At 53.4% G+C, this 25,527-nt stretch overlaps 1 protein-coding gene across 13 annotated transcripts in view; it reads left to right on the forward strand.

Moving 5' to 3' along the window:
- Positions 1-25,527, forward strand: part of LOC128750661 (RNA binding protein fox-1 homolog 3-like) — a 239,191-nt gene that overhangs the window by 133,114 nt on the left and 80,550 nt on the right. For 12 of the 13 annotated variants that reach the window (XM_053851052.1, XM_053851049.1, XM_053851058.1 and 9 more), the window contains one exon: positions 3,315-3,377. The exons of the other annotated variant lie outside the window; for it this stretch is intronic. In XM_053851052.1, the coding sequence (XP_053707027.1) occupies positions 3,356-3,377 (22 nt within the window). In that variant the 5' untranslated portion in view covers positions 3,315-3,355. The remainder of the gene's footprint in view (positions 1-3,314; positions 3,378-25,527) is intronic. 13 annotated transcript variants of the gene reach the window in all.

A 25,527-nucleotide genomic window follows, 5' to 3' on the forward strand; every position in this document is an offset into this window, starting at 1 on the left:
GTTCATGATCTGCTCCGTTTGTTGGTCCGGACGCCAGCCCAGCCCTTTACAGCGCCGCTCTTTGGTTTGTTCCCATCCAAACACCTGACTCGCTTCCATTCAGACTCCACAACTCCAGGGTTGCACCAGTCACCTCAGTCATGGGAATAGTGTCTTCAGGATTGTCAGTTCCAGACATCATTTACTCATCTCCACCATGCTCCCGACACACGTGGCTCAGAGGGCAATGGTGAGAAAACGTAGCTCTGCGTGTTCTTCCTGTTACAATGACACTATTTCGCACGTTCTGTTTTCATCTCTGTATTGTAGAATCTTCGAACGTCGTTCCTTGCTCTCACTCCGACGCGTTCGCTCCCCTGATGACAGGCGCACCAATTTATGCCCACCACTCTCACTGCATTAAAAGGATCCACTTCAGCGCAGTTATGGAAACTCCTCAGACCGTCATAAATCTGCAGCGTCATGCGGCGTCCTCCGCTGCGGGAGCGTCTGCCGGCACGTCAGGGATTATGTAATCGCCCATAAATAATCCAGGGTGGGACATCACCGGCACAATTGTCTCAATATTTCTCGGCTGGCGGAGGGAATGAAAAACGTCCAGCTGGCAGGTGGGGTGAGCGTTGAGATGGGAATCTCGGAAGTACTGGGATGGGTTTGTGGGCGCGCCCAGATGGGGATGTGGCTGTGTAGTGATGGGAACGTCATGATGGGAACACTGGAGCGATAACATGATGTCCACCTCTCATAGAAGACAGGTGTCCTGGACTGGTCAGGGGCTCAACTGGGAGGAGACGATGTCCCTCCTCTGAGCTGGAGGAGGCTCCTGGAGCCACAGAGAGCGTTCTCAGCGGAGCGCACGGCGGTGTCAGCGGAGACTGGAGCGCCGACATGCACGCTCACGCGCGCTGACCTCAGAGCTGTTGTTTAATCACCAGGGCATTTTAATGGCTTGTCAGAATAATGAAATATGGTTGGAGGCTACCTGGTGCAAACATTACGATAAATCCCTCGCACACGAGCCGACGCACGGCTTAATGGTTATAAATCATCACTTTGGGGAGAGAGAAGTGACAGCTATTAAAATAATGAATGGGATGATTAATTCCTCACATTAAAGATTAAAGCTATGAGAGGAATCATCAGATATTTGAGCGTTTGGAAGTGGGAGCTTATTTCCAGCACTTTATTACCGCCGGCGCCGCCGCCTCCTGCCCACGCCGAGTCCTGACTGTCCTGACAGAAGGAGTGGAACAGTTCTTCAGATGAGACGCCTGATTCATCATTCATGGAGTTTCCTGTGACGTCATCCGGGAGCGTCGCCATTGGAGTCGTGTGTGTCCTGAGGCTAGCTTGGAAACGGCAGTGCTAGCAACGGCATAGCTTGACCACGTTTGCTTGGGTGCAATCTGCAAACTCACCACTAGATGCTGAGGATCTGTGTTCAAGAAGTTTGAGCGGGAGCGTCAACACTTTTATCCCTGTGTATTCAGTTGTGATGTACAAGTGCGGGGCGTCCATTATTTTTTACGGCCCGGCCTGCTCCGCAGAAGACGAGCGCCGGCTTCACTCACGGCTCTAACGGGAATCCACCGATATAAATAAATAAAGTGGAGTGAGGCCAACTTCCTCTCTGGTGCTGCGATGGATCCCGGGAGTGAAGGTGTTATTGCGCGGGAAGTCCCAAACCAGCCGTCGCCTCCCGCGCTCGCCGCTCGCCTCCTGTCGGATATACATCAGCCCAAGTGCCGAGCTTCAGATTAGAGTGGTAATTACAGCGTTAATAACTCTTTGATGTGATGGATGAAGACCGAGACAAGACAGCGAGTGAGCGCTGATCCTCCCCTGAAGACTGAGAACATATTTGTATACAAATGGACTCGGTGATTCAACACCGTTCTTTTTTTTCCGTCTTCATTTGGTCGCTCTGTTTCCACTTTTTAAATTCAATGTATCACCACTTTTATAAGTTGTTGTTTTTTTTTTTTTATCTCAATTAAATTTTACTTCAACTTTTAACTTCATGTTCCCTTCCTCTCATCCTCTTGTTATAGCTTTGTGCTTCATCATTCATGACTTCTTTTGTGGTGCTTCGGGCTTTTCGCCAGTCTCTTTGTTGTGACTCCTTGATGGTGAATTTGAAGCGGAGACGAAACAAAGCTGCTCTTAGCTAACGTGTGTCTTTGAGTGAAGGAAAAGTCCGCTGAAGCAAATGCTGCTGCTGCTGCTGGAACTGTCCATGGTACTGCTCCTAGAAAGAGCAGGACAGATGTCGACCGTCGAACTCTTGTAGTCTGTTCCTGAGGTCTTGAACCAGGCCCAGGGCGCCACCTGGCCCTCTCAGGTCCGTATGAGGACCTGTGCTCTAAGCGTCTGTGTGACCGTGACCAAGTCGTGTGTGTGTTTTCCCTGACACCCGTGTGTGTTGCAGTCTGGGGTGAACCTGCTGGAGATGTGTTCTGTAGCGCCGAGGGCGCCGCCTCGCCAACAGCTGCTCTTCTGCCGAGAGTCAGGCGGCAGATGTCTCCTCCTGGTTTTTATCTGCTCCTCCAAGTGCATGTAAAATTCATCCCTCGCTCTTTTATTTATTTCACCGACTCCACAATTAGTCAACTCCCAATCAACGGCAGAAAAAGGAATTGCTTTTAATTACTTTTGATAAATGACAAATTGCGTTGGCAGCGCCCCCCTCTGGAGCCGTCATCAGGTGTGGGAGGGGCGGAGCGGGGAAGAGGGCGGGGGGGTGAGATCTCCGCTGGATGAAGTCGATGCCGTCGTCTCTGCCCCTGGTCAGCTGCTGGTCAGCTGCTGGTCTGCTGCTGGTCTGCTGCTGGTCTGCTGCTGGTCAGCTGCTGGTCTGCTGCTGGTCTGCTGCTGGTCTGCTGCTGGTCAGCTGCTGGTCTGCTGCTGGTCAGCTGCTGGTCTGCTGCTGGTCAGCTGCTGGTCAGCTGCTGGTCTGCTGCTGGTCAGCTGCTGGTCAGCTGCTGGTCAGCTGCTGGTCTGCTGCTGGTCAGCTGCTGGTCTGCTGCTGGTCTGCGGCCCAGAACCGCCAGTCAGCAGAAACACACACACACGCAGTCGAGTGATTTCATGACATCACATTAAACCACGTTAATAAATGGTTTCATTTCCTTGAGTGTCGATTAAAAATGTACATCTTATTTGGTTATTTTGAATGGTGTTTTCTGAGGAGGTGTGTGTGTGCTGTTTGTTCCTCGTTGTGGCAGGCTGTCTTTGTAAATGTGTCTCAGACGTGCTCTTGAATCACTTGCTTCTGCCACCTTTCCTAACCAGCTGGTAACATTTGTGTCTTGCAGAGTTTGTGGCAAAGCTTGAGCCCGACCGGCTTCACCTGTACATGGAGACCCCCAGCTGGGCAGGTCAGTGCTCTCTCACGCCCCCTACTGCTGGGGTCTGCTCACGGCCAGCCTGACCTGACGCCATCTGCTGTCAATCTCTGTCCGTTTCTGCCTGTCATTTTCAAAATCACATTTTCTCTCGGAGCCACAGAACATGTGAAAATCCTCCACACCCCCTGCTGGTGTGTGTGTAGTAACTGCCTCCAATCCACTGCTCGTGGCTCATGTTTGCGGCGGTTGACCGCTGCTGTGTCCACGCTGATGCTAACTTCACCTGGAGGTGTTCAATCGAACAACTCCACAACTGGAGTCATTGAATTTGGAAGCAAGTTGACACAGGCTGTTCAGTGCCCCCTGCAGCTGTGTTTGACTTTTGCTGATTTGCTTGTTGAGAAACTATGTATTCATCGTATAGAGTTGAAGTGTGCTAACTAGCATGTGCACTCTAAATGCTAACTTCTTGCTGGAGCTCCTGCAACAGTTGCTCATCTTCCTGCGGCTCAGGAAGCAAAGCTGGCTGTAGTGAGCGCCGCACGTCGAGCCCCGACTGCCCCTCTCTCGCCATATCGAGCTAATGTGCCGCGCTGAAGCCGCCGCCGACCCTCGGGGGCCCATGTCACCTGTCCCCAGATGGCGCCCTCCGCCTCAGCAGGGCCATACAGCAGGTGGCGGCAGGGATCGATGGGCCTTCGCGTCACCGCCTCGTCGCCAGGGAGGGACCCGGGGGCCGTCGGCCGCAACTTGTCGCGGCACTTGAAGAGAAGTAGGGAGGTCTTCCATTAGTCTAATTGCTCGGTGATAGTTGTGCGTTATTGCGGCGCGCTAATGACGAACCTTGGTGCCCCCACGTGCGACGGGTCGGCGCGATGATCCCCGCCGGAGCCGTAGCAGGAGGAACGGCAGGAATAAAAAAGCGTTGGACTTTAATCACGTTGAGTGTCGGAGTCCTCCGCAGGTGCAGCGGCCGGTGGTTTATGCAGCAGACACTGTTGCTCCTTTATTCCGCCACATATAATCGCCACGGCGGCCGCCAGCTGGAGCGTATGCGATCACAAATGATATCTACATGGTATTGTTTGACGTGAGAACAGGGCTGTTGAGCAGAGAACCACTCGGGGCCAGGGGCCGCTCGCTGACGTCACCAAAGTCTCAAAGTGTTGTGGACGCAGCTTCATGAGTCGGATGAGTCTCGGGGCCTATTGTCACCAAGCCGTCGGCTTTTCAAGGCATCAAATATGTCAGAGAGCCACCACCTGTAGCCACGTCATGTTTCATGGGCGGAGGGGAAGCGAAGAGTCGCTGGGGCGGGGTGCTTGTATTTGGAAATTGGATGTGACGGCGCGGGACCTGGACTCCACTTTACATGCATGGATTTATAATGAAGCCGCCGCCACTGGTCAGTTGTGGTTAAGTGTAGTGGCAGCGAAAGAGCCAGTGCTAATGGAGGCTAATAGAGGAGCACGGCGGGCTGCAGTGGAGTGGAGCGCCGCGGCGGACACACAGGCCGACTGGCTCTATTCGCTGGCGTGTGGAAGCAAAGCACGGCCTCCTCGTGCATCACCATCCCCATGGTTTTGGTTTGAAGTATCTGGTGGCAAGGTCACCTGAGGCCCTTTCTTCCTCCAAACACAGCCGGCTGCATGTGGGGAACTCTTTCTTTACTGTGGCCAGTGTCACAGCCCCTCCTCGTCCTCTTCGTTCACCGTCAACAGCTTTGCATCCTGCGACACTGGACTTGTGAATATATGAATACAGGAGGACTGGTCTGCGGGGGGACAGAGATGTACAGGACCCTCGGCGAGACCCTGCGGCACCTGAAGCTCTGCTCTCCTCATTGTCTCGAGCCCCTCTTGGGTCTTCAAATGTGAATCTTGTGAGTGCACCTGTGTGTGTGTGTGTGTGTGTACATGAATGAATATGTGCCTGGTGTGTACGTGTGTGTTGTGATGAATAGTTTTCTTTTGTGTTCTCTCTGTGTGTGTGTGTGTGCGGGTTTGTTTGCCTAGAGCCTTTGTGGGTAGCAATGATTGACAAAACAGTATTTGTGGGGACCGTACAATTTTGGCTGGAGCTGGGTTTCAGTTTGGTTCTGGTTCAGGTGAGCCGTGTGTTTTGAATGGTTAAGTTGAGGGTGAGCGGCTGGGGAAAGGGTTATGGCACAATGTCCCCAAAAGGATCGAAATATTAGCAGTGTGAAGAAGAGGAGGGATGGGACAGGAGCAGAGTGAGGAGGAAGAGTGGGAGGGAAAGGGGGGGGTAGAAAACGGTCAAGACAGGAGTGAAGGAAGGAGAAAGGAGAGCAGAGGAAAAAGAGGAGGTGAAGCGAGCGAGCGGAGCAGCAGGGGAGCGATGCACCGAGAGGCAGAGTCAGAGCGACGGAAACAGAGGGAGCGGGGCAGAGGAAGAGCGAGCCGGCTGCAGATTGTGCTGACGGCAGGACTTCTGCAGCTCGCCCATTAGAGGGAGCCATAAATCGCCAGGGTCCAGCTGCGTCAGCACTCGACTGAGTGGATTGATTTTAAACGGCAGAAGAAGGAGGGAGCCGGTTGACTATTCCACTCTCCCTCTCCGCTCAGGAGTGATGTCACCACCGCTGCCTCACACACACAACTGCACAGACGGCTCCAACTAACTCTGGGCTTCAACGGAGCAGCGTCCAGCTGTGGCCGCGGTCCTCCTCCCCCTCCTCCTCCTCTCTTCCTTCTCCCTGGCCTCTCTGGTGCCACCTGCTTTCTCTCACCTCTGTAGACAGCCATTTGGGTTCTCTGATCGCTGGCTGACTAACTGCCCCCACAGTGGACACTTTGTCCTCCGCTTAACCCGGAAATCCTGCGTCCTGATTGGTCGGCCGTTGTCAGGTTCCTCGCTGTCAGGTCCATCAGTCGGTGAGCGGCTGAAACAAGAGCAGCTTTGCTACAGAAGAAACAGTGAAATCAACTGCTGTATTCCTTTGCACAAAAATCTGAAAAATTGTGACGGTGTTTTTGTGTCATAAAATTGCTGGTTTCAAAGAGAAACATATTTACCTCGTGGCTCATAAGGTGCCCAAGTTTCCCCCGAGGCCCGTCAGAGGGTGGGAAGGTCGTCGAGCAGCAGCCGAGGATGGAAAAGGTCTCCCAGCCTCCAGCCTGGTTGGTCAGTGCAGAGGGGGTGAATAGTCCAGTGACTGGCTGTGGGGTGGGCTGCGGTCCTCTCTGGCTCATTACGCTGTTTAAAGAGCCGGCGCCTGCCCAGCCCCGTGCTTCAAACATGCTCGGCCCCACCCCCACACACACCTCTGCATGCCATCACTTAGTTCTGACAGGCCCTTTTAGCGTGAATTAGCCTCACAGGACCAGGGTTCCCTCACCATGTGTTGTACAGCTCACTGTCGCCAGACAAACTTCAGATTTCAGACTGAGCAACTAACATCTCAGCGCAACACTTGCTGGTCACCAGTCCAGAAGTTGGCCTCTGTAATCCAAAGGAAGCGTGTGGGACAGAGGTTTGTGCGTGGTTCTCGATCCTCTGGCGGCAGACTTGGTTTGTCGTTTAGATTGGATCTTGACAGGGAGCATGAATCACACAAGTTTCTTTGCGTGGTTCTTTTGCCCTTTCTGAGCGTCCAACATCCAGAGTCTCGGCGGGACGTCCCAGCAAGGCCAGGCCTCCGGAAGTCTTCATCTCAGCCCTGAAGACTCTGGAGGACAGTTTTTTTTTTCAGGTGGCCAGCACCAGGGCCAGGAGGTGCTGTCTTGTGTCGTGACCACAGGGACTTGTGTTTGGAGGAATGAGCAAGTCCGGGCACTCGTGAAGACCAGACGAAACACAGATGGGCTCTTGCACCTGGCCCGCTTCAGAGCAGCCGCCGTCAGACGCCGGTGACCCGGCAACGTCCTCCTGCAGATGCTGACCCCACGCCGACCTGCTGTGGTTCCGACTCAGTCATCTTCACGGCTGGCAGTGCTGGGCCTGGTGATCCATCTGATCAGGAAAGTGACGTTAAAAGGTTCTAAACACATTTGTCATCGGCGCTGACCCACTTGCAGCCGCAGCTAAAGGCCATAATGAGCTCATTTGTTCACCAGTCCAGTAAACAAATACATCACAATTGATTAGAAGGACGGCGCTCGCCGCTCTCTTCCTTAAAATTCCTCCCGTGTCCTAGCAACAGCACCGCTTCCTGGTCTGAGCAGAACCAGAGATCCAAATGGTGACCGATGTCAAGTCGAATTTTCCTTTGACTGACCTGGAAACCGCTGGCGCTCGCCGGCAGGTCTGTGGCGGCGCTGGATCTGGATGGGTCCCGGCCCGCTGGAGGGATCGCTGCCTTCGGCTCCGTCGTCTGTGGCGGCGACACCTGGGCGGCTCAGACGGCTAATCGCTCTTGGGACGGGAAGTTTTTGAACCTTTTCTTTCTCCAATCGAAGTTGATGGATTGAGCGGAGACGGGCGATCATCTGGTTCTGAGCGGGCTCGCTGAGCAGGCCGGGCCCCGTGGTGATTAATGGGATCCGCCGCCAGTCAGCAGAAGCGGAAATGAAGTATTTCTCTTTAAAGCTAACATTTGTCTGGTTTGCCGGCGTCTGGAGAAGCATTAGTCAAAACCTCCGGCCCGGTCGGAAGCTGGGTTTCCTCGGGGAGCCGGGCGGGAATTACTGGCTACTGTTCCGTTAATGAGGCTTTCCTGTTTGTCCTGTTGAGTCTGGACCACGACGCTCACCCTGCAGTATTTGGCTGGTGTGTTGAGTATTTTCATGAGGAAAAATACTGTTCCATTGATTTCTTGAGAAAATCTTTTTTGTAATGCTTTGAAAGAGTCTTGTTTCTGCTGGGTCGCGGACCTGCTGGAGGAGGTCCGGTCTGATTTCATGTTGCATCCAAACTTTCCAACTTGCTGACATTGAGAAAGTGGCGTCTGGCGCGGCTCATGTGAGAGGTTCCGCTGGTCTCACTGGTTGAGTTGGATTACCAGACCCGGCCCTGGCTCCAGGCTCTGGCCCCGCTCCAGCGCCTCGCCCCGGATATCATTACCCCCAGCGTGTGGGATCAGACTCGCTCGCTCAGGCCCAGTCGCGGTCAATACTCCACAATTTAGAAAATCAGCCAAGTTCGCAGAAACAAAGAGGCGCTATTGGAAAGGACGACGGATACATCATCTGACGCCCGGCTTTTCCTCATGCGGCGGGATCATTTGTCGCCGCTTCTGGTGGAGGCGATCCGTCAGGGGTTAGAGGAGGCGGTCAGCGGCGCAAATAAATGTGCAAATGGCAGCAGCCGACCACTGACCCCCCCCCCCCACCATCCCCCGCCTCTCCCATCGATGGAAATCTAATTGCTTGAAAAACGATCAATGGAAACGAAATTGGTTTTGTGTGGCAGCGTCGCAGCAGCGTGTGTTGGAGTGAGCGTCTTAGCTCGCAGTCATATTTGGCGTCTTCAGGGTCGCGGGGGCAGCACCACGTGGCAGCGGAGAGGGTTGGGGTTCGGAAGCCACAGCCCTCCGTGTGATGTGGATCTGTGGGACAGGGTCTCCCACCTCACATCTGATATGACTAATCTCCTAATCCTCCATGGACTCGCTACACGCTGTAACTGACACCAGTCGATAGGCCAGCTCTTCTTGTCTTATCGCTGATCTCTGCCTGCGAGCGTCCTGCGCTGACCCCCGCACTTGGACGTCACACGGTCAGGAGAGCGAACGTCGTGTCGGTGGTTCACTCCACACCGACACTTTCTTCTAGACATCGACAACATGTCCCCAACCCCACCCCCCGGTTTTGCTGAAGAGTCATATTTTAAAAAGCCATTTTCTGCCGTGATGTTTCCCTGACAACGTACCTTCTTGTTTGTTGTGTCAGTCGAAGGTCCGGCTGGTCGACACCTCTGAGTCTGGCGCCAGAGAAAAGGCCCCTGTCCTCAGGTCCTAGGTTGGTTTGGGTCGGTGCTGCCGGTGCCAGGATGGATGACCTCTGATCACAAAGTCTATAAAGAAGTTTCCAAGGAGAGCAGAGACTGAAACGTGTCCCGGGTCTTATCATTGTAACTTCATTGCAATTGATGCGGGCCGGTCCTGGTGCCGGCCCGGGCCATAACTTCTGCTGGAGCCCGCTCTTATCTGGCCAAGAGTTACGTTGTCGGTGGGCAGCTCTGTGGGATCCATGCTGAATTGTAAAACACGCCACGCGGTACACTGTTGCAGCACATAGAACGTGCAAATACTCTGGCTCAGGAACCTCCCGCCTGACTTGGTTATCGCTGATGCGGCAGTGCGGGTCTCCGCGAGGGTGCCACAACAACCGCCGTGTTGTCATGTGACAGCAGCGCCGCTGCAGTCCAGCGCCAGTCTTCACGCTCTGCCGTGATCCTCATTTATCTTCTCGACAACGGCTACTTTTGAAGAGCGGGAAAATGTTCAGTCAGCCCTTCTTCTCTGTACACACGTGTGTGTGTGTGTTTGCGCTTATGATTAAGGAGCGTTGGGACATGCCAGCGCTCGTTTGCTGCTGATAAACTGGAGCGTCTTGTTGTGTGTCTCTCCGCCTGTTGCTTGTCGTGGCTCTGCTGAAGACAAATGGCAGTGTGCACTCCCCCGCCCATCTTACGTGTCAAACGTGTCAAGGTCACGCCGCCGTCGCTCGGGCACTTTAGTCAACGGGACCTTCCTGTGCCACACTGCGTGGTGCGTCACGGGTCCCGCTCGCGTCCCCTCTGACTTGGACTTCGACCTGGAAACTCGCTCAAGTCGTTGTTGACATTTACGCTCACCTTAAATTGCATCAATACATTTCTGAACAACATTCCTATCGATCGTGGGCCAGTCGATGAGCGACATTACGATCCTGCTGAGAGCCCACACACACACACACACACACACACACACACACCATGAACACACTCACACGTGCGAAACACCCGCACACGTGTGCCTCAACGCTGAATACCTCTTGACAGAACGCACACACACACGTCTCACAGGTCCAGACCTACAGGTAGAAACACTCGTCTGTGTGAAGTTGCACTTTTGTGTGTGTCTTGAGAGCAAAGTGTGTGTTTTCCAGACTTTTCCGTGTGTGTTTACATGTGTGTAGATACTTCATTATTGAACGTGTGTGTGTTGGCAGGTTACAAATGAGTTTGTTTGTGTTCTGGCCTCAGAAAGCCTGAGGCTGTGTGTGTTGTGTGGGTGGGTCTTGGTGAAAGTGATGGAGACTGAGCACTCGTGTGTGTGTGTGAGTGTGTGTGTGTGTTGTTCTCAGTGAGCGGGGTGATCACAGTGCTGCTGCGGGTGTATTCTGCAGGTTGTTAGCACCCTGAGCTACATCTCTTCCTGTCCACTCGGCTTCGATCCCGGCGCCGGAGCTCGGGGTCAAGCAGGTGACCTATCGGTGGAAGTGGCCGGCGCGCCGATAAACGCCTCGCGGTATTAATCACACAGTCTGCAAGGAGGTCAATGCTTGAAAAGGGCAGCAAGACTGAAATACAGTCGGCGCTTCTTTCCGCTTGAACCTACCAAAAGTTTTATTAGTTCCAGCGTTGAGGTCGGCCGGCGCCGCGCAAACGAATTCCGTCGATATCCCATTAAAGGCTGCTGGAGCTTGATTGTGGCGCATCTGGCGGCTGCATATTTCACTCCACATTGAGTTAGTAAGTAACGCATACATGACTCCCCGGCAAAACATCTGCTTTTTTACGTCCAGAGATGACGTTCCAATCTGTGGTCTCATGGCTCAACGCCTGCCCCTCCGGTTGCTCTGGAGCAGTGTGGCAGCAGCAGAGGTGCGTGGTACATGTCGCCAGGCCGACGTGAGCCAGGCGCGCCGCTGCTGTTTTGGTCTCATGCGCAACATGTGTCGCCCTCACTCGCCCTCGCTTCATCCAAGACATGTCAGCAACAGTCTAAAGCGGCTCGGACATTAGCATAACCTGGCTGTCGCCCGCAAATGACTGACAAGACTTTCATCTCCCAGCGTGTCAGACTCGTTTAGTCGAGACACGGTTCAATGTGCTGGATTCAACCGGCGCCGCGCGCTCACATGCTCATAAATGGAGTCATTTCTGTGCCACAAGGTCGAAGGAGTCAGCAGCCCATGAGAGTGTGTTGGGAGGCGCAGTCGCGACCCTCTACATGCTGCAGATCCAGCCCAAGTCACTGACTGAGGAACCCCACGCTGCTTCACTTCCTCTATAAAAATGCGGGTGTGAGAGCGTTGGTGCTGCTGTTAGCCTGGTTGTCAAACTAAGCTAGCAAATCCTTTCGTTTCATTCCTGTACGACTCGTTGTGAAGTCCTGGACCCTCAGAATGGACGACGTCTTGATGCGGCGGTAATGAAACCATCACGCCGACAGTTTGGCTTCTGATTAAAAGTCATTTTTTAAACGAGATGACCTCAAACATCATCTCCCTTGCTAATTCGTCATTCGCCGCCGAGGGCTGAATTCCTGAGTTGGCGGAAAAATCCAGCGCATGAAATTACAGAGACGTTTATCAAAATGGTCCACATTAATCTGCCGGGAAGCTCGATGAAGACGCGTCCAGGCAGATGTGCCAGGATATTGGGGTTGAGCCAGATGTGCGCGCGGCGAGAATCGACCGCGAGCGGCCGACGGCTGGGGTCGGCTTTTGTCTTTGAGTGTTTGTCCTGAGTCAGCGCTAAAAGGCAGCATGTGACCAGGGAAGACGGCGAAGCCTGGCCCTCCTCCTCCTCCCTCTTCTCCTCTTCCTCCTCCTCCTCCTCCTCCTCCGCCCCCCCGTGGTGCCAGGGATTTCACCGAGCGAGCAGAGATCGATCCTCCCTCCTCACTGTGAGACTCCGACGCTCAGGGAGGGATACAGTTCTGAGGGCGGTGGGATCGTATCGCCTCTGATGACGTGAGGAGAAACATCTGCCCGAGTACCAGGCAAACTCACCCACACTGGACACACAAACAGGAATGAGCGGCCCTGGACTTTGTTCCTCGATAGAGTCCATCCCTCTGCGTCGACAGATGTCAGTCAAACCGACAGTTTCCCTGAAAGGGAACTGCAGCGTCCGGGCGAGGCGACTGGTCGACCACGGCCCGCTCTCGTCACGGATGGAGCGGCCCGTGAGCCGACGAGACATCCACTTGTGCCTAGCTAGCAGAGTGACTCGGCCTTTGTCAACCAGCTGGTTGTCTGCCTGGCCTGCTGTTGCGTCCTTCCCAGACTCACCGATGGTACCAGGGTTGTGTCGAGAGGCTGACAAGCAGTCCGTTAACTGAATGAAACAACATGTGGAATTGCTGGTTGCTTGAAAACGCACTTCCAGCTTGTACACTTCTTGACGCCTCATCTGTCCTGCTGACTCCCTGGAGGACATTTATGTGGCATTTGAGGAGCTTCAGCTTGTGGTACGAATGGCTTCTCTGGCTTCTCCCTGGCGCCTGACGTGCGGCGCAGAAAGACCCGGCTTTGAGCGGCAGACTGCGTTGTTGCAGTGTGTCTTTGCAGGACGTTACAAGGACAAGCAGATTAAGATGAGCGGCTCTGTGTTCGGAGTCCTCAAGTCAATGGCCACATCACGTCTGAATCTGCGCGATTTCAGCTCTCTTCTGGATCGTCTTCTGACCAAACTTGCTCTTTCTCTCCAGCGTGGAGTAGATTAGAGGGTTACGCCCTCGGCCATCTCCACTTCTCTGCATTATTCTGAAAGTATAGATTACACACTCGGGGTCAGGACGGGGGAGAATAGAAGCCGCAAACATCTCGCCGGTTCAGATGCTGCGGAATTCTAATGTGCCGCCAGATAGATATGGAGCGAGCTGGTGGCCGCTGGAACTCTGCGCTGTGGTCACGGCAGCACCTGAGCACCAGAGCCACTTTGAGCCGCACCTTTCTACAACCGAGCCAAAACTGTGGTCTGTCACCACCGTGTCACTTTTCTGCGAGTTCCATACGTTGACTGTCATTATTGGGGCGTACATTTCTAGCATATGGCTGGTAGAAGTCCCCTCTTCACTGTTGTTCTTCATCAGGAGCTAGATCTACCAGTCTTCAGTAGATGATCCAATAGCAGCCTGTTTCTGGATCTAAACATGAGCTCGGTTCTCTTGCTTTAGCCAACAGCAGCTGAGCAGTATTCTACATTATATTTGACTCTGCCAGCCCTTTTCTATGGGCGTCACGCCGTGGCCTTGTGTTCCTTTGATCCATTATACTGCTGCAACGTACGAGAGTGCAATAGAGCGCTGCCAATACGCTCCCATTCAAATGTCATTTTTCATTGTGTTGCCTGTTTGTCTTGCTGTTGTGGTGCTGTTTCCACGTGTCTTGCGGTTTTCAGTGTTCAGCCAATGTTTGGAGCTGAATAGGAAAGTGTTTGTTTGTTCTGACGGTGTCTTCATTGTACAACTTCACTGGTGGTGACAACAAGAAGGACTCCAGCTTTGACGAGATCCACCAGTCACAACGAGAAGCGAAACAGTCAAGGCACCGCTGAGTGGGGTAGTGGGGTAGTGCGGTGCAACTTTTTCAGCAGGTCTGAAGGCAGCTGTCCCAAAGATGACTTGTCACCTCTACTATGGTATATTTCCTTTGAAGGTGGAGCACTTCTACTCTGATGCATTGAGCTACCACAGGTGGCTAGTCGTCTTTGGCGACTTGACTTGAAGCCTGACTGGGCATCGTCTCCGTATTGACGAAGGTGGCCTGATGTTTGGTGACTTGGCTGACATGGCGTGCCTGTGCCTCAGCTCTCCACCCACCTCCGAGGGTCACTGTCGCCAGTCGTCGTTGTGTAAGAGATGAACAGCTGTGTTTGTGAGCAGAACGGGCGTCAATAAGGGAAGCAATTCAACAAAGGAGTTCCTGTATTGTATTGGACCTCGGTGTCTTTTCAGGGGCTGCGATCATAAATCCAATAAAGCCGGGGTCTCGGGGGTTGCCTGCTAATAGATGGAGACAAAACTCCCCCCGGGGCCAATTAGAGCGCCGGGAAATTACTGACAATTGGATTGTGCCGCATCACAAAGACACATATTAGCAAAGACTTGTCAGGGAACCTCCAGATGAAGTAGATGAGCAGGGCCGTTCTGGTGCCTGGCCTTGTGACGGGTCCGGGTCCGTCCGTCTGGCTGGTTGGGAGAAGCGGGTTGCTACATTTTTAATGTTCGTCTGAGCTGCTTACGCTGCTGCTTCTGGCTCCGTCGTGGCACTCGGCCCGGGAGCCGCGGCAACACACTCGACTTTAGACGCCTCAATAATTTAGTGCGTGTGTTTACAGAACGTTGACAAAGTCAAGTGCGGCGGCCGCCATTTTCTTCCCGCCATGAATAAAAGATGGAGAATGTGCCCGGCGGTATCGAAGTTCACATGGAGAGTAAATGTCCTGACATTTCAAATATCCACTGGATGTGCTGAACCCACACAAATGTTCGCTCCGGAGTTTTTGGTGACGGGACGGGTTCTGAGAGGGGAAGGGATGGGGGGGCCTCCAAAATGACTGTACATGACCTTGGACAGTTGATTTGCTCTTCATCTTCAACGGTATCTTTTGCGCCAGGGTTTGATTCCCATCCGACGCCTTGCAAACAAGCGGCCTTTAATCCGACTGGCAGATCTGAGTCACCCAAAACCTGGGGTGGAGCTTCTGCTAGGATCAGTGCTCCGAGATCAGTGGCCCCGAGCCAGAAGAGTGTGGCCTGCACATGCGGCTCAGTCACTTCTTCTAGAGAGTTGAGGAGAAGTCCTACAAACTTCCGTCCTAGTGATGTGGAGTGGATTTAAGACACTCATCTGCATTACAAACCTGACGCAGGCCAGTGGAAGTACATTAACATTCCTCCTCAGTGTGTCTGTATCCGCTCGCCTGTAGGAACAGCTTCACCTCGCGCAGGATATGTTTGCGTTCGGCGTCGTTCCAGAAACACCGCCGCTCTGCCGCCTCGGGAAAACAAAGTGCAAGCAGCGTCTGTTTGTGTTTGTGGATGTACAGTACACGACTCCGACGCCGCGTTGCATAATGTTTTCCCGGCAAATAAGCTCATCTGAAATGTGATCCGCCGCTGGGATGGCGTCGCGCATAACAATTGCGCTGATGAGGAAGTGGTCGCACCTCTGTGTCTTCCTCTTGTAATTGTCGAGGAGAGCAGCTGTGGCTGTGGACTGGATGACATGTTTACAAGGATATTGATCATATTAGGAAGGAGAGGGAGACGCGTAGGGGCCACGGGCCCGTGGCTGCCAGAGGCTCTGCTGTTTATCAAAGTCACCATGGTGAAGGTGGAGCGCTTCTCCTCTAGCCATCCTCGTGTGTAGCTTCACTTCTTCTCCCGTATAAAATGCCAACATCAGATGAGTCACGATGGCTCTGCCGATCCGCTCGCCGTTGTGACTCATTCGTGGATGTAACTGAGAGTCACGCCTTTAACCATTTGACCCAAGACGACCTCTCCAGCAGACTAAAGTCGGAGATGTTGTCGCAGAAACTTTCCAAATGCCAGTTTGGAATCACAACTTCTTAAGTGCTCCTACTTCACGGCGGCATCAGGAGCAATCAGGGGCCACAGATCCCAGCATGGAGGGGTTTGGGATCGAACCCCCTGATTGGCACTTCTGATAGGCCTCTTAAAGAGAGGAGCAGGAGTCCCACTTGGCCGTCCTGTTGATTGAGTCCCACCTCCCCTGATGGACGGTGTTGATGTTCTCTGTGGAGCTGCCCCGCCACTGTGCCGGCTAGTTTCCGCCGGCGGCTGCGTCGCTCATTTCCCAGGATGCAACCAAACTCTGGCCTTGATGTCGTCCGCGTCTTGGAGTGCCGGAGTTGTAGTGCTCCCCTCCTGCTACATGGCCAGCGAGGATGGCCCAAGCGCACGCTCCCACTCACGGCTGCCGCTCTGTTGTGGCTGGACGCAATATGGCACGGTCTGAAGAGCCAGTCCAGTTTCCTGATGACCCAAGCAGACAGAGATCATGTGATGTAGGTGTCTGTGGACTTGATGAGGGTACTGACTGTGAGCTAGTGGGAGTAAGAGCAGCGGTCTGTTTCAAACATCTGGCTGTGGGATCTTCATCCCTGCGCTACGATTGTCCCTCACCTGAATCAGCACCTCCGCCCTCCCGCAGACACCTCCAGCTGCCAGATTCCACTCTGCCGCTCATCCGTCTGGCCTGCGTCGGACCGTTTGCTCATATGGAAGCAGAGACGCAAACACCGGGAGACGCAGGTCCTCCCAGCAGTCTTCAGCTTCTGTCCCGGCACTTCCAACAAAGAGGTTTTGTTCATTTTGGAAAAGACTTTTGGGGCTTTGGAGCCCAAAGGACTGCGCGGCTCAGTTTCCTTGAAGAAAGTTTCCACGCTCAGAGATGTTGAAGCAAATCAGCCTTTTGTTCACACGCTGTGTACCTGCTAACTGGAGCGTGTGGCCAGGCTCCTGCTAACGTAGCAGGCGCAAGGTGTTTACAGTGATGCAGCAGCTCCAGTGTTGACGGAGGACAAACATGTTATTCCCAGGCACCATGCGGCACGCTGATCTGCTAGCTAAAGCGCTAACATTCGTGTGGCTTGAATGTTGGCGTGGCGATGATGTCGTGTGCAGCGATTCATTGGAGGGCCGGAGAGTTTTGCCGCGGAGCATCATGGAGGATTGGTACCCTCACTACTATTATGATACGAGCATGACTGTTTCCTCTCCCTCCTGCGGCTGCCGAGTGTTTCCTTTTTCGAGCCGCTCATGACCAGAGAGAGACGCGTCCTCCGGCTCATTTGTCGGAATGAAAAAGTGTGTGCAGAGCTGAGAGATGGAGAGCAAATTGTGAGTCATATTGATGGCAGTTAATTCGATTGCGATCTGCTCGCTGGGGAGCGACGTTCCGGCAACAGGAGAGAAGAAAGTGTCTGAGAGACGCAAACTCACTTCATCTGCTTCCAAAGCCCCCAGTTACCCGACGTGATGATCTGATTATGGGCAAGATTCCTCACGTCTGATTTCTCTCCCTGAAAGTTCTCCCAACTTTCTTCTTCTTTTCTACCTTCCGTCCTGATGTTTCCCGTGCTGGTGTTCACCCCCCAACACTTGAGTCATTCAAGATGAAGTGGCGAGCAGTGAGGTCGGAACTGAGGCCTGATACGGTTACGTTCCTCTCCTGCGCCGGGACCCAATGAAATTTGCACGTGGATCGGCTAATTAGCAGGTGTTTTATTTCACTTTAGCCAGAGAGCGACACCGCAGAAGTGACGCCCGATTGAATCCTGACCAGAGTAATTACCTGCTAATAAAAAAAAAAAAAAACACGTGCTGTCCTTTGGGACCAGGCTCAGCCGTGGGTTTCCGAGTCAGAAGTGCTGTCAGTCGTTTTCCTTCAGTGTGTTTGAAGTGATAGACAGCGTTGTCTTTCTGTGAGAGCCGTTCGTACGTTGCAGCTGTGAACACATCAGCAGGTCGACCGCTGCCGTGACCGAGCCGTGGGTCATCGTGGCTTTCCACAGCTCACACCCTAACCCATCCACACGATGTCTTGAGTGCCATGAATGACGGAATAATAGCAGAACTACTTTTTGGAGCTTTTTGTTTAAGTAAGAAAATGTTTCTTCCAAATGATGTCGTACACTGAGGCTACTTCTGCCTTGTGTTCTCCCGCCTCCCCCAGGTCTCATGTTGACCGATGATGTTGAACCATGTGATCTGAGTCTGTCCATGTTTTCTACTCACATCCTCTTCTCATCCGTCCTCAGCCGCCCTCCCTCCCTCCGGCTGCTCGTAGCCTGGAGGGCGTAATTGTGGCTGTAAATTCTGCGCTCGCCGACGCCCCCTGTCTTAACCAGCCATTACACACGCTTCACTACGGCCCTTGTTGATTGCAACTGTCAGGATCAGCCGATTTATGCACTGGAGCTCCGACAGGAGAGCTGGGAAGCCAGTGAGTCACTCCACACCACCAGAGAGAGCCCACCTGGACCAACCACAGCCTCCAGATGCTCCTGTCGGCTACTTCCGAGCTCTGATTCGACTTGATTCCAGAGTGTGAAGGGTGGATTCTTTCATGTCTGTCCGTGATGGGGTCCCACTCCAGCCTCAGCTTCAACGCCATGCTCTAGTCAGTGGCAGCGACCACAATATGAATGTGTTTGGAATGACGTCATGGACGGGAATTCTGAAACCATTCATCCAGAGTTGCTGTTGGTGACGCTCAGGCCACGCAAATGTGTGGCGTGATCGACTCCCTCCTTCAGTTCTTGCTTGCCCCACCTCTTCATCCCTCTCCGTCCCACAAGAGTCGCGGCGATGCTGATAGATGGCGCTAGCTGCTCAGTGGGCAGAGCGTGTCTGAAGTGGACTCTCAGCTGTCCTGATGGGACGTTTTCCCTCTAATGGAATTACAAGACCCTGAAGCTGCAGGAGCCACAGACGGAGGAGAATCATCCCAGTTTATGGCACTTAGGGAATTGCACCTCTGCTGGAGTGGCGCGCGGCAATGTGGGCGAGCACACTATAAATATGTGTCGCTTGCTTCCGAGGCTGATTTCAGCCACACCATGGTGACGTCATCAGTTTTCCAAGATTGAAAGGTGCGTTTTGTTTTGGGGTTCAGTCGTGCTGCGAAGCATAAACGGTCATCAGGAGAAGCCAAGTCTGAGGCCACTCCATCAGGGCGCGTGCTCATCGACACCAGCGCCGTCCACAGACAGCGGAGACGGATGGGTGCGAGTCAGCCGTCCTCACCTTCATTTCATTAGCCGCCGCCGCCGCCGCCGCCGCCGCCATCAAGTCTGAGTCTTTCACACAATCACACGTCCCATCCATTTTGTGTCCGAAATCACGCCCATGATATTAGATTTCAGCTTCCACTGGTGAGCGGAAGCAAACAGATGAGCCATTAGCGACACGGCGACTCGGGCAAATTGAGGTCGTCAAGTGGCTGAATGAAGACGAAGGAGAAGGAAGCAAAACGGCGTGGAGCGACTCCCGAGGTCGCTCGCCGGCCGACTGATGGCTATCAATCCCTCGCGCCTCTTTCTTTGCCGAAGACGGAGTGAGTCCATTCATGTTTCCTCCAGGCGGGACACTGGACTGGACTCAACCCAGGCTTTGGTGAAGACGGCCAGTCTGTTTGTCCACCAGCTTCATGGGCCCCGCTGACTGGCCTTTCCTTCGCTTTTTAACAGACTGACTTGGGAGTTGCTTTAGTTCAACGTCTAATACATAAAAGGTGACGCAGCTTGCTGAAATAAGCCATTATCAGTGGCATGAATCACTTGAGTAGGAAATACAGTGGGAAAATCTCTTAGCGGATTTTTATTCATTTTGCAGTTTTGGTTTGTTGTTGTCAATGAACGTGTGTGATTCACAGTGAGGACACACTTATATACACATGGAAGTCGGCGGAGTTTTTCATATGTTTGTATCTGTAGACAAGGGCTGGCGCTAAACTGCGCTGCACTTGGTTCATGAAGACGTCGCGGTGATGGCGTGAACAAAACGTCCCTGGCTGAGGAGACGCTGATGGAGGGAGAACTTCACATTCATAACTTCAGGATGGAAGCACAACACACAAGTGTTCGCTCATCCCTGGTGTTTGAACTGAAATGTCATCATTCGCAAATCTTCAAATACGATGACGATGAAACCGGTAATACATTTGACGATCTTTTTCTAATGGAGTCCCGCCGCTACCAAGCTTTCGTTTGCTGGTGCGGGCTTTCTTCTTCAAGCTTTGCGTTTTGACTCACTCACCTGTGGTTTTTGCCGTCTCGCTGGGCGACGTTAGCATGCTATGAGCCCCTCCAGGTGCATTAACCCTAACCCATGACAGGACTCACTGACTCGGCGCTGCAGCAGGGTTTACGCTGCACAGTGACGCTGCGTCGCTTGACACTGACTTCGGCACCGTGCCCACCGTGCGCTCTGACTACAGGGCGAGAGAGTGTCAAGTCATGGTCTGGATTATTCACGCTGCGCTGCTTTGCGTTCATCGGCAGATTGTGCTGAAGCTTCCAGAGGCGGCAGCGTCCGCCTTCCTCCAGTGATGATCAAAGGATCGCGGCCCTTAAATAGACAATCCTGTTTGGCCAGTTTGGGGCCGTAATCGCTCGGCCGCTGGCCAGATGAATTGAGACGCTCCTGATTGATTTCCTTTTCCCTCCTCCTCCCCCCGCCCGGCCTCCTGTCAGTGACTCCGGCAGGACCATAACTCATGTGGGAGTGAAGGCAGCGCTGGCCGTGGCTTCACGCTTCTTCAATGTCTGCCCACGCTCACGTCGGCCCCTCCTGCTGAAAGTCTGGCACTGGACGACGGCGAGTCCCACACCGAGGCCGCGCTGTCCGTCACCTAGCCAGGGACGAGTGGGCAGCCGTGACTCAGCGGCCTGGATCAGGGGTGGGCAGTTCATTCCACGGCTCCAGCCTTTCACCGATCGGGCTGGAACCTCATTGGTTAAAGTGCGCGTGCTTGATCGGTTGTAACAAAAACCTGCGCCGGACTATGAGGGCCGGTGAAGAGGTGGGAGCTTTGTCAACGCTACTGCTTGAACTGTAGCTCAATTAACGCTCAAAAAAGAATACTTAGCGTTGGCGAAGCTAACTTCCAGTCTGTGTCCAATCAGAACAGCGCTAATGGCTACGCCATAAAACAGTGTTCATTGATCCTAACACACTTTGTATCAGTCGACAGTGTCGCCATCACACTAGCAGATCACATGACAACGACGCTGACAGGAGCGCTCACTCTGGAGGCCAAAATGATGAGGAAAGAAAGATGTTACTTTAGCCTTTAGCTGAAAGATGAGCCTCAGCGAACCAGAGACACGTGGCTCACTGGGTCATCACCCGGGCTTGGTAAAGACAGCGGAACCCGCTGGACGTGGCGGAATTAGAAGCCATTTTCCCACACGGTGGGGATCATCCCCAATGACGTCTTCATCTCCCCCGACATTAAGGGAGCTCCTCCTCCTCCAGGCTTTGGGGGCGAATTGGTTTAAGGGAAATGTCCAAGCCTCTCTGCTCGTCTCGTGTCAGGGTGACTGGAATCGGGTTCTTGGGTTGATGCAAACTTGATTGGCGGCGAATGTCTCTTGATGTATTAGTCCTGACCGGAGATTGGTGGAGAGGAAGCGCGGGATCTTTTTGTTCTGTCTGTCAGCCGTCACTTCCGTCTGTCGGCGCCCAGAATCTTTCAAGACTTTGCTCTCTGCCTTCAGGGCAAACACATTTCTCATGTTGCTCAGCTGCATCCGCCGCATCACTCCAGCGCCCCCTCCCCCGGCCCTTCCCCCGTCTCAATAAGCAAAAAGAGAAACAAAAGCCGGGAAACAAGGCAGCGAGGGTATCAGTTTTGGCAGCGTCTTCACAGCCTTCCCTCACACTGGGCAGATTTGTCAAGCTTTGCCAGGCGGCGTCCTGACAGCTTAAGCACGAGCAGACACCTGGCTGGGAAATGTCTCAAACTCCTCGCTGCTAAGCAGCAAACTATCGTCCCGGTCAGACTGATGAAGCCGCAGACGGCTGAGCAAGGTGTAGCCTGACCCAAAAAAGAGCAGCGGATCAGAAACCTGCCTGCAGGAAGCATCTCGACGTGAGCATCAATGTTACATGAGGAGGCTTCTGTGCGGAGTGAAGCACACACCCCTGGCGTTTTTGTCTCCATGTCTTTTATGATTCAATAACACTAGAAAGGAATGTTTGAAACCCATTTTGGACTCAAGATGAATCATTGATAACCATGGAAAGATGAGCCGCGTGTCAGTCAATCTGGCCTGCAAAATACTACATCACCCTGTGATGACATCATGCTGTGATGTCATGAAATAAAAAGTACTGCGTTCTAGAGATAGATTTCCGTTTGTATGTGTGTTTGGGTCTGGTCCGGCCAGATGATGCCAACTGAGTTTCGTGGAGTTTCACTGAGCGATGAGGGACTCTGACTCATTGAAGGTGCGTGTCGATGATGTCATGTTCCTCTTGTGATCTGCCGTGTTGTGCCTTCCTCAGAAGAAACCAAAGTCACTCAGTAGTGTCAGCAGGAGTGCGCCTCAGCTCTGACTCTCAGTTTGTCATCCAGTCAAAACTCAAGTGAACAAGTCCTATTGTGGTGCAACACAGACGAGGCGAGACTAGACCGTGGCTCCTCTCTGTGTGACAAAACAACTTGGCATTCCTCAGCTTCATCCTGCGGCGCGACACTCGATGTGAAGCACGTGACGTTCTCCAGCTCCGAGGATTCTTCTGGTGAAAACACTGCATCGCTCTTTAAAGATTAGCCGCTAACCAGGTTAGACTAGCACGAAGCAGCTGGCTCTCAGGCTGCGTCGCGTGTACCGGTGCCTCGCGCGAATTAGGAGGCATTTTTGTAACTATAGGTTCCTCCGAAGAGACGTGCAGGTGCAGAATCAAGGTGGTTTGTGGGAAGCGCGGCACTTCCTCCTTCTGTCTGCGGCGCTAAATTGATTACACACTGATTAAAGCCGCGCTAATGCAGTCAGAGCTACGCCACGCTAATGTAATAAAATCACTTACAGCTAAAACAGGTTAGCTTCATTGGCAGCAGGCACGACGCTGGGATTTGCATTAAATGATTTATTTGCTTCGCAGACGCCCTCACGTGGGCAGCGCTCTGTTCCATGACACACAGTAGCCGCTCGTGCCGCCAATGTAGCTGCGGCGCCGCGTTCAAGGAGAGGACAGCGGCTTTGAGAATGTCAACGTTCTCAGCGTAATATTTGTGGGACAGTCCTTGATGAAGTCACCTCACTTTCTCATTTAATGTGAGGCTGAAAGTGACGACTGTAAAGGATTTCACATGTAGTCAAGACTGTGATCGACTCAGTGAAGCCGCTGATGTTTCAGAAGAGCTCTGATCTGGTGACGGAACACGAGACCACAGATTAGCATCATGTGTCCGTTCCCACCAGAGAAACAGAGCGGTCGCGGTGGCGTTCAGCTACTGTTAGCTCTGCTCCCGTCCTCTTCTCATGTCCAAGATTGGACGTGTCTTAACGTTTGTGTGCAAAACAACAAAGCCAGCACACATTGCGTGTTAGCTAGCCACAATAGCAAATGTGGCTGGCATAAGTCCATGTCCTGTTATATCAACCTTAGCACATCAATGTTGCGGGAGGAGCTAAGACCTGGCCAGGATCTTCTCTCTGAGATCCATTCCGGATCCGCCAAACATGATGTTTGAACTATGGCTAAGTACAGATCCATTTGCCGGATGGAAAACGGCCATATGATGCCTGTAGCCAGGGCCAGGGTCTGGTACGGATCCGGACCACATCCTGAATAGATCTGGGCCACGTCTGGCCTGAATCCACGCCGGATATCTGTCGAGCGGATCCAGCCTGAATCTGGTGCGAGGCCTTGATCCGGCTGCGATCGAGGGTCGCTCTGACCATAGCTGCTGGGGGGGAGACACGGGGCTGACCCAAGACTAGACAGTGAGTTCCTGCCAAGAGAATCGTCACACGTCTGATAGGAAGTTCTGCCCCGTCATCTTCTCTGACAGAAGTCCACTCTCTCCAAAGTCAGGGTTCGCCCCACGCCGGAGTGCTTTCACTGTTCGACACTGTGGAACGTATCTCCCAGAAAAGCATTGGCCATGACCCATGAAGAGCGGAGGCCGACGAGCCTCGGACGTTTCGGATGTTGGACGAGAGACTGAGCCACGCGCCTGTCGCAGCAGGACGGGAGTGAGCACGCTGCTTCTCTCTCAGTTGTCTCTCGGAGCAGAGACGCATGGGACTGCAGCACTCCTGTTTGCATTAGGCCAGTGAATGGAGCTGTTTTCAATTAGTTTTCAAAGCGCTTATCCCATTAAAGGTAATGACTTATTGATTTAACGACAGCCACGCGTTTGCTGTGAAACGCTGCTAATATGACTCTCTCTGCTGCGAGCGCCGGCTCACTGCCTCGCCATGCTGTTATGTGATATGCGGCCACGTGTGGACTGGCCCGCTCCCCTGGCCGGGCCGTGGCGGAGGAGCGCCGCAGGGTCCCCAGCATGTTCCTGGTGCGTCCGCCGTGTCAGCGCCGACCCAGGAGGCCCACCCTTTGTCTCCCTCACTCCCCTCACCTTCCTCTTCCTCCTCTCTTACCTGATAAAACATTGAGACGTCCGACACCTGTTGCTCCTGGTGATCCATCACAGAGACGAGTTCAGCGTCCAGATCATCAGGATATTCCTGTGCGCGCCTGGCACTCCATTATACATTCCACTTTCCTGCGGGTGAGAGCCGGAGAGCGGGCCAGAGGGCAGTTTGTGCTCGCTCCGTTCAACCTTGTGTGTCGGGGAGGTCAGCCGGTCCGAGCCAGTATCTGCAGATGTGAGGTCACGCGACAGCCCGCAGGTGAGCGTCCTCCTCCGGATCAGGACTCAGAAAAGAGCCGCGTCCTCTGTTGAGATTCAGCTCCAGTCGATGCCAAAGTTTACTCTCAGAAGGCTGCACGAAGAGAAAGCTGTCGGAATATTAGCTGCGCGTTGATGTGGAAACGGCTGCCGCGGAGTTCCTCGGTGCCGACAAAGAGGCGCGGACAACCGAACTTGTGTCCGGGAGATGCACTGTAATTCCACATAGAACCAGCAGGCCTGGAGTGGGGAGCAGAGAAAAGTCAGTCCAGCACGGACGACAAACTCAGACTCGCACGACCTTTGGCCTTTGACACTTGCTGGGACTGTCGAGGTCCAAATGAGTGCCACCTTTGCCTTACCCTGACGAAGGTGCGTGTCCGTGTTCATTCTGTTGGTGTCGACGTGTGCGTTCCTGCCTGCACTCACGTCGTGCATGCGCTGGCGCCCGAGTCTCGCCCTCCTCCTCCCAACGCAAACAAGACTCCACCGCCTGAAGTCACCTGAGTGCTAAACAAGTCCGTGTAATAACGCTGCTGTGACCTTTAGCTGGCGCGGCAGCTCACGCGCCTGATGGATGTGCGAACCTTTTCCTGGAGAATCCCAGCTTTTCCCACCTCCTTGATTTATGGGGACAGCGGCTGTTTCATGGTCAAGATTTGGCTGAAGATTTCCCTTCGGTGTTGGCATGTTTACCCGTGAGCCATATGTCACATGACCATCCTTTAAAGAAGCGAGAGCCTGAACGTTGGCTGGTCTCACGCTCTCCAAGTCTCGCTGCCTGCCTCGGCTGCTGTGGCGGCGGGAGGAGTGACGCTTCCTCTCTGCAGGACCACCTGCTTCCACTGGCGTCCAGATGGCTCCACAATCTAAATGCATTTGGTATGATGTCA

Source organism: Synchiropus splendidus, chromosome 19 (assembly GCF_027744825.2).
Source record: "Synchiropus splendidus isolate RoL2022-P1 chromosome 19, RoL_Sspl_1.0, whole genome shotgun sequence".
Classification (NCBI taxonomy): Eukaryota; Metazoa; Chordata; class Actinopteri; order Syngnathiformes; family Callionymidae; genus Synchiropus; species Synchiropus splendidus.